This window comes from Anabas testudineus, chromosome 4 (assembly GCF_900324465.2).
Source record: "Anabas testudineus chromosome 4, fAnaTes1.2, whole genome shotgun sequence".
Taxonomy (NCBI): Eukaryota; Metazoa; Chordata; class Actinopteri; order Anabantiformes; family Anabantidae; genus Anabas; species Anabas testudineus.
The window spans coordinates 16,311,541-16,320,052 of NC_046613.1; the positions used below are offsets into that span (position 1 = coordinate 16,311,541).

Consider the following 8,512-nt stretch of genomic DNA (forward strand, 5'->3'; position numbering starts at 1 on the left):
TAACACATTCTGTTTTAGTGTGATGAGAGAGGGTGGAGAAAGTGTTGGGTTAAAGAGCAGCTCTGGCGCAGATATTAGCGTAATTCTGTCCTACATAATTCATTGACTTCTGGGGGGGAAGTCTCTCAGGAGGAGAACCGTTTTTTTTTTTTTTTTTTTTTTTTGGGCTTTACCTGATTCCCTCAACAATCCAGTCTCTAGAGACAATTCATAGGAAAAAAAGAGGAAGAAGGAGAAATACTTCACCGTGTGGTGCATTTTGAAGCCTTTCTGTAAAGTGTGTCACGAGAATGAATTCAACTTGTAATACTGTCCCCCTCATTAATAAATGTATCCTCTGATTCATTATTAGCTCTGTGTAAATGTAATACAACCTCTTCATGTGTCTCCCAATTGGAGAATCTCTTCTTTAAAACAGATTGAACAGGAATTAATATTATATTATGACAAACTGTAACTGGCTGATGATTTCTGGTTTGTTAGCTGCAGTAGTAGATAGTTAAGCAGTGCCCAGTGTTAATTTACCCTTCAACACAATGCCTCCTTAGCACTAACAATAGATTCGAACACACATTAGAGGAGGCAAACTGTTGATTGACAATGTCTTGTGATGGATTATTTTTACCTAAAGAAACAAAAGGTAAAACAAACGGTCAGTGTCCAAACAGAGGCATTAAAAATATTTAACAGCCCTTTATTTTTCTCTTCATTTCCTGTCATCTCTCTGATTTTAGGGTGATTTTATAATTTAAAATAAAGACAAAATCTAACCTAAGAAAATCTTCTGGTTTTCATCAGGACCTCCCCAAACTCCCCACAGAGACTGTTAAAATGTCATCTAACCTTTCCCTTGCTTCCTCCTGTAGATGTGAAGAACCTGGAGAACTTCCACCTGGTAGAAAGCGTCCAGGAGCAGGTCAACGCGGCGCTGCTGGACTACGTCATGTGTAACTACCCGCAGCAAACGGACAAGTTCGGCCAGCTGCTCCTCCGGCTGCCCGAGATCCGGGCCATCAGCCTGCAGGCTGAAGAATACCTTTACTACAAACACCTGAATGGTGATGTGCCCTGCAACAACCTGCTCATTGAAATGCTACATGCCAAGAGAGCTTAGTAAGGGACTGCCCAAACGCAGCTTCGCTGACATCCTGAGAGTTTTCCTGCAGCCCAAAAGCTCCAAACTATGTTTTTACCAAACTGAACGTCCACCTCACTTGACCGTGAGATGACGTAGAGGACGGAAAGCAGAGACTCTGGTTTATATTGAACTCGTTTTGATGTTCAAGTTACAACTTGAAGAACAGATTTGGACAAAAACACATGCACTGAGACTGTGATGTGCAGAAAAAACAGCATGTGGATCACTTTATTCTGAAAATAAAAAAGGCCTGAACGAAGAGCAACTTTTCCTCAGCTACACAGAAAAACACAATGTTGTAAGGAAAAAAGAAAAACACTTGAAGCAAACACTGCAATGACACTAAAAGATGGTATTTAATCGTCTGCACAAGCACAGACTATCAAGACTGGCAGGCTGCAACTTAAAGAATTAACAACCCTTGAGTGTTTTAGCACTGGTGACACTGTGAGAGGCTTTTTTTGCTGAGAAAGGAAGCTGAGTAACAACGGCCCATCTTTCAGACAGCTGTGTGCCTGGACCAGTGGCTGATTTTTGTCGACGATCCTACGTTGTGCTTTCTCACTGAAACCGGCTTTTAGCTGTTGTTGGTACCATAAAGGCAAATGGACAGGCGCTCGACAGGGGCCAGAGACTCTTAACTATCTACTAACTAACATCTGTTTTTTGAGCTGCCACGGCAGCTTGATGCAACTGAAAAGGGAGAACTGATGGTTAAAAAATAAAGGTCTAAAACAGGAACATTCTTTAATGAACAAAACAAACAGGCCAATAAGAAGAAAAATAAGATGTTTTTTTTTTTCTCTTGTAATGAAAGTCATATGCTCCTCATGGTCACCTTGTGGTTCTTACTCCACCTCCCCAAATCATCTTAAACTATGTACCTCAGAAAGACCAGTGTTAAATAAATTCAGTTAATAATGTCCGCTAACAAAAATTGTATTTATAGCCATTGTCCTGCAAAACAAAACAAAAAAAAAAAACTTCCCTTTTTCATCATTTCATGAAAACTGGAACAAAACGAAGTGTATTCTGGAGACAGAGAATGATCGACCCTGCCTTTGTCCAGAAAGACCAAAGCTTGCTGCAGAACAGAAGAAGGAAATGACAAAAAACCTTAATAATCAGTATTATAAGAGAAAAAAAAAAGATTTGTGATGTCACAGTTATGCGAGTCTTGCCTTATTTCATCACCATGCTAGCTAACCGTGCAGATGTGAATGAAAATATGTACAAATATATATATAAAGTATTCATGTTGTAAAAAATTTTAAAAAAGAATAATTCAACAGGTGTTTACATTCATGTGGTCATATGGGAGAGAACTGTGATGAAGCAGAAATTGCAAAGCAATGATTTCCTAAAAAATGAAATCAACCAAATGAAAAAAAACAAAAAAACAAAAAAAAAAAACAAGATTGGTTTGCTTTCTTTGATGTGTGTACAGTGTTTTACTTTTTATTTCTTTCAGGCAGTACTTAAATTATGTCGTGAGACACTAAAATCAAGAAGGAATCACACTTAAAATATTAATTTCTATCTGTGTCTGCTGGCATTCAAAGGGTTGCTTCGTACACGTTGCTGTATAAGGGTTCCGTTTCACTTTCAACCTTTTTTTTTTTTTTTTGTACCTTTTTTTACAGTGCTTTTACCTTTTGATGTACAGTATGTCACTGGTTACGCTTAATAATGAAGATAATTTATTGCGTCTCTGGATTTCCATCTTTGTGTTACATGATGTGAGGTGTCCACGGCAGATGTTTTTCTTTTTTTTTTTTTTTTACTGTAGCTTTTCTCATTTTGTTTCCACAAGTACGTCTGAGATGCAGGTCTGGAGCAAAAAAAAAAAAAAGAAAGAAAAATCGCTGCAATTTTTTTGTCTTTTAAATGTTTATGCAAGTCTGTACATTGAAAAGAGTATTGTATTTAAGTAAGTAGGTGTGAAAGATGTTTGTGCCACATCAGAGTTTCTCCTTTGCATCATTGTTCTGTCCGGTTTGCTCTTATACCAAAGACTGCATCTTTTTCCCCTCTGTGAGCTGTGACTTCTAGTATTGTGTCCAAAATGAATGAAACCGGCTTGTTTTAGGGTTTTTTTGTTTTCATTTGTTTCTTTAATTTTTTTTTACAACATTGCAGCCTAAATTATTTCCATGTGGATCTCTTCACATGTACAGTTCTTGTTGTTACTGCTTTATTGTTTTTCAAACATGTTTCCCACAACTTGCCTCGCACAACAACCTGTGGTGTTTGTTTACTTTTTTTGACATTTCGTTGGTTACGTCATAGAATGATCACGAGTCTTGCATTGGCATGTTTAATGTACAGAAAAAAATCAATCCCATCTCATCATATGTCCCGATTCTGATCCTAACCTTCACTATCTGATATCCTCATCAATTGATCAGACAATCCTTTATCACCCACTTTCTGAAAACCTGTGTTTAGGCTCTGCAGCTGCCTTGGACTTCCTTTAACATACAAGTGAACGCTATACATGCTGGCAACACAGTCACAAGCGTGGTCATTGCAGAGGTGAGCAGTTATTCTGCTTGTATGTTAAAACATAGCTTATTCCTGCTCCGTCCCCAGGTGGAGTTTGTTTGGAAATGAGGAAAAGGTTTAGTAAAAGCTTGAAGAAACTGCTTTTTGTCAGAAGTTATTACGCTATTTGTTTTGCAACCAACCTCTGTAGCTGAAGAGTAACTGTCAAGACAGACTTGATGCAAGATAAATGCTCAAACAATGACTACCTTTGTGAATTCACATGCTCATGTACACTGTCACCACCTGGATACACAACAACGCATCAAAATGCTATTTTCATTTCTGCTTGTCTTTGGCCCCCCCCCCCCCCCCACCTCCACCCGACCCACTCCCAACCAATGACATTCTGACCACATCTGTACCTGATCCTGGAAGTGTCTCTCTGAGGCTAATTGAAAATTTCCTCATATTTCAATAAATAATTATTATGCTTATAACACTGGATTCTCACTTCCTGCATACATTAATGCCGTCTTGGTTTTATGCATTTTCCTACTTCTGTAAATCGGTAGTGTCAAGAATGTCATGCTGTACAATATCAACTTGCAGTTCTTAATCATGTCATATTGATGATGTCGCTTGATCGTATGAAAAAAACATGGGGAAAGAGAGGGGACGATGACTCAGCGGCTGTGCATGATATGTATCTTAAAATAGCAGGTTATCAAGACACATTACTCAGTTCATGTAACAGCTACCATACAATATAAGATGTTCACAAATACATGCACAGAACGAAGAAAATTCATGAGAGACAGTGCCCACATGTAAAATATACAAATTTATAACACAAACAATTAAGTAATAATATTATAAATTTAAATGTAGGTTAAAATAACACTTGGCATTGCTATTGGCACATCTTAAGTCACATCAGATTTGACGACAAAATGGAAGAGTTAAGGGAAAAATAAGCTATCATAAAAAAAGAGACTGATTAAAAAATAAATCAACATATGTAAGTAAAATTATCTTCACACCGACCAGTTCAGTCTACGTAGACAAGGCCATTGCTTTTCTGAGGTGGAGGGCTGCGAGGGAAACAGGAAGCTGCAAACTCCAGCTCCATGGGAATGTGAAGAATACAACCGGCCGGCAAGGCATCCACCTCCAAGGTGGGAGGCTCCTGCATGGAAGACGGAGAGAGTTAAGTCATTTAACTACAACAGGAAAACTATATTGGAGAATAACATGATAAAATCTACTGGTGGATTAGGACAGGGCATTTACCATCACATGTAAGGAAAACGTTTAATTACAGCATACAGTATTTGTAATTGTTGTGTCTTTGAAGGTTAATAAAATGTTTTGTCATTGAAACTGGTCACGACTCCTAACAAAAAACTGCCCTTTGAACTGTGTGAGTCACACTTTGGATACTAATGTCATACATAGTGTGTTTTATTTAACCTTGTTTAACATTTCCTCCACGATTCACTGAAGTTTTTTCTATCTGTTCAGTTTTTTCTGAAGGACACAGGCTTCCTTACCTTACAGTCTCGCACTGACCTTTTGGCACTATTGACTCTGAATTTGTATCTTTTGTTTCTGTCTTGCTCCCGAACGGCTTCAGTTATAATAATCACAAGTGCTTTGAAATCATGAATGGAAGAAATGAATGAATGAATGAATGAAAAACTGTTACCAGTGATTACACATAATGTCATCTGAACCCCATGTGTGTCATCCAAAAATAAAACGTTTTCTTAGATTATTAGCATTTAAAATCTGGAATCGTATGAACCTCTGCACATTTAAAATGAAGTAATCACAATGCAGCACAATCAGCAGACTTATTTGTGTAATCCAGTGTGTCCACAAGGCTACAAGGCTGAAAAATAGTTTCAGTAATAAATCCCATCAGTGATAGAAACTGATGAACTGTGATAAAAGGTTTCAAATGTCTTTAGTAAATGTAGCACAATAACAAACTTTTAACAATCTAATTTCTACTTTTTTTTTCCAATAAAAATAATTTTTAAGGTTCATTTGATTGTTGAGGTGATGATAAAGTTAGTGGAGCTTTGGTACAGCATTAAGGATGCTGGTCACAGTCAGGCAAGCAGCCAACTCAATCCCCGGCGCACAGCAGTGCAATCCTCACTTGGAGCTTGGCTTGCAGTGCCTGGCCTCCTGTCTGTAAATGTGTTAAACCTGCTTTCACTCGCCCTGAATTTGTATAAATAATGTATATACATTTATCCACAGACTCTAACAAGTGCAGCCTCAGGTGAAAATACTCAGAAATGCATGATATGTGCATCCCCGAAGGTGGACATCAGCTCCAAACCAACCAACTCAAAAGATAACCACACAGAGAGCAAGAAAAAAGAGAAAAGAAAAAAAAAAAAAACACAAATGAATAACTTGCCAAAAGCAACATAAACACACATACACGGTTTTCTCTTACACACACACAGATGGTGTGCTGTCAGTTTCTAAACTAGTTTTCCTTTCCGTAACACAAACAGCCCCAAGTTGTGTCTGCCAGTGTTATGTGAAGCTTTTAAACTCTGGAACGACATCACTCGTGTTTACTGAGATGTGCTTGTACGTTTCCCTGCACTGTCAAAGAGAAGGAGGCTGAGGGCAGAAGAAAAAACAAAAAGCTTTTGGAAGTGTTCCAAGACTGCGAGAAAAGGTGCAAGTGAAACGCTGAAATAAGTCAGTTTGGTATTCAGTCCAGTTTGGGGCAGGCCCGAGAGGCTCGGGATGCCTGAGAAACGCCTAACATGGTGGCGAAACCCGTTTCTGGTGAATGAAGAGTGCGTATACAGTGAGGGTGACTTTAAAATAGACTGTAATGGATAGAGACACCACTCACTGTGTATGCACTCTTAATTCACTGAGTTTGCAATGGAAACTTTTCTTTTTTCGAAGTCATTCAATTAATTCAAAGTCTGCGCCGGCATTTATTCATATTATATTATATTTTGTGCCTCATATATCAAGATACATTTTATGGATGACTAGAATAGTTTGTTCATTTGTTTCAGTGTTACAGTGCAACTGGTTGAGGCTCACAGAGACGGAGCAAGGAGACTAAAAAGAAACAGCACAACTCTTCAGAGAAGCAATTAGCCAACTTTCTAATCACTTACACCGAACGGCAAACGGGGGAAGCATTGTTTGGCAGCCTGATGGACAAACTTTAAAAATGTAAAGATCAAATTAATAGGCAAGCATTGTTAATGGGAACACTCACTATTGTTATGCAAAAGCCTCACTGTGGCATGCAAAACAAATACACTAAGGTTTGGAGATAGAATGGTTCGAAGGCCGCTGCCGTTTCATTTCAAAGCATGCATTATACATCATTGTGCATAAAGAGGAAGCCTACAGCATTATGATGGGTTTTTTTCATGATGATTATCCTTTATTAGTCATTAAAAAGAGAGCGAGAGAGAGAGAGAAAAAAATACAACTTTTAAGCACCTGAACCTCGCTGCCAGCATTCCATTAATTGCCCGTACAATGGGGAGAGCCTTTCGAGATTTTTCAATTTCAAAAAATGAGGAGCATGCATTCAGTCGTGCTCATGTTATACCGGCACTTAAATCCTACAGAGCTCACATAAAAAAGGACTCAAGGTTGCATCCGATTGAAAGCCTCCAACTACAGCCACTTCAGAAATCCATTTAGCGAGCGGGGGGTTAGAACATCTAATTCAAACAGAGTTGCCCTGTTAAAACGGTTGTACCAATGTCTTTTAAAAACACACACACACAAACACACACTTTCAGACATACACTTTTCTACTGTGTTTGTTTGTAAGAAAAATGAACCTGGCACATAGAGAGACAGCTAGACACAAAGAATTAATCTTGCCAGACCTCAGCCAAGTGGCGAAGGTGAATGCTTGACTGCGTGTGGAATCTTGACCTTTGCTTCCACAGTGTCAAAAAGAGTGCTGCACGGGGGCGACAAAGAAAGAGAGGTCTGCAGTGCCTGTAATAACATGACAACCCGAATGTCACAGATGTCACGAATGCCGCAGAATCTTGCATTAAGAGAATGTTTACCTATGACAAAAACCCCAGCATATTGCTGTATTATATTGCATATATTATTATATAATTATATATTCTAATTTGTCAAATCATTTTTTACAGTATGACTACTTGAACCAGTGCCCACCATTAAAACGACTGTGTAAATGCCCGATCAGTGAACGCAACGTTTTGTGACCACAAACGCTGAATTACACTCTGGTCATGTGACATTTAAGTGAGCGTCAACTTGGTACACTGTGCGGTATCTTGACCTGCTACAGGGGATCGGCGGCACCTGACTTCAGTGTAAAAGAGGAACAGCACATCAGTTATATGGAGCTTTTTTGACTTTAAAAAGTAAGATGCTGCACAGCATCAGGTGTTGTGGAGAACCTACCTTGCTATCACTGCTACCACTGATACTACTGATACCACGCAATACAGGGACACGACAGGGATCACTGACTGAATGTTTAAAAGCACAGGCTAACTAAACAAATGCAGACTAGTGCTTCCCAAACAGACTTTACTTAAGTAGTCATACTACCAGCTACCACAGAATATCAGGCCAGCATTTTCTGACGAGTGATCGTGAGAATGTCTGTGAGAGCGATGCTATCCATGATCGATTAGCGGTAATTGATCATGGATCAGTTGCACCTCTTTTCATGTTTAAGGGGTTTGTTCAACAATGACATGAAAGATCATGACTGTTTGTGTTTTATCAGCTTAGAAATGCAGAAATTCAGGAAACTGCAAAAAGTGCCTAATTTCACTTGTTGTTTTTCAAGTAATAATTTCACTCATCACAATCTTAAAGAAAAATGGTTAGGGT

At 38.7% G+C, this 8,512-nt stretch overlaps 2 protein-coding genes across 2 annotated transcripts in view; one reads left to right on the forward strand and one right to left on the reverse strand.

The window, feature by feature from the left end:
- nr5a2 (nuclear receptor subfamily 5, group A, member 2) overlaps positions 1-2,953 on the forward strand; it is a 62,301-nt gene extending 59,348 nt beyond the window's left edge. Inside the window, exon 7 of the mRNA XM_026346099.1 lies at positions 867-2,953. Within this exon, the coding sequence (XP_026201884.1) occupies positions 867-1,114 (248 nt within the window). The 3' untranslated portion in view covers positions 1,115-2,953. The remainder of the gene's footprint in view (positions 1-866) is intronic.
- A 79-nt stretch (positions 2,954-3,032) lies between these two features.
- LOC113152702 (adhesion G-protein coupled receptor D2) overlaps positions 3,033-8,512 on the reverse strand; it is a 73,578-nt gene continuing 68,098 nt past the window's right edge. The window contains 1 exon segment of the mRNA XM_033325957.1: positions 3,033-4,845. Within this exon segment, the coding sequence (XP_033181848.1) occupies positions 4,674-4,845 (172 nt within the window). The 3' untranslated portion in view covers positions 3,033-4,673.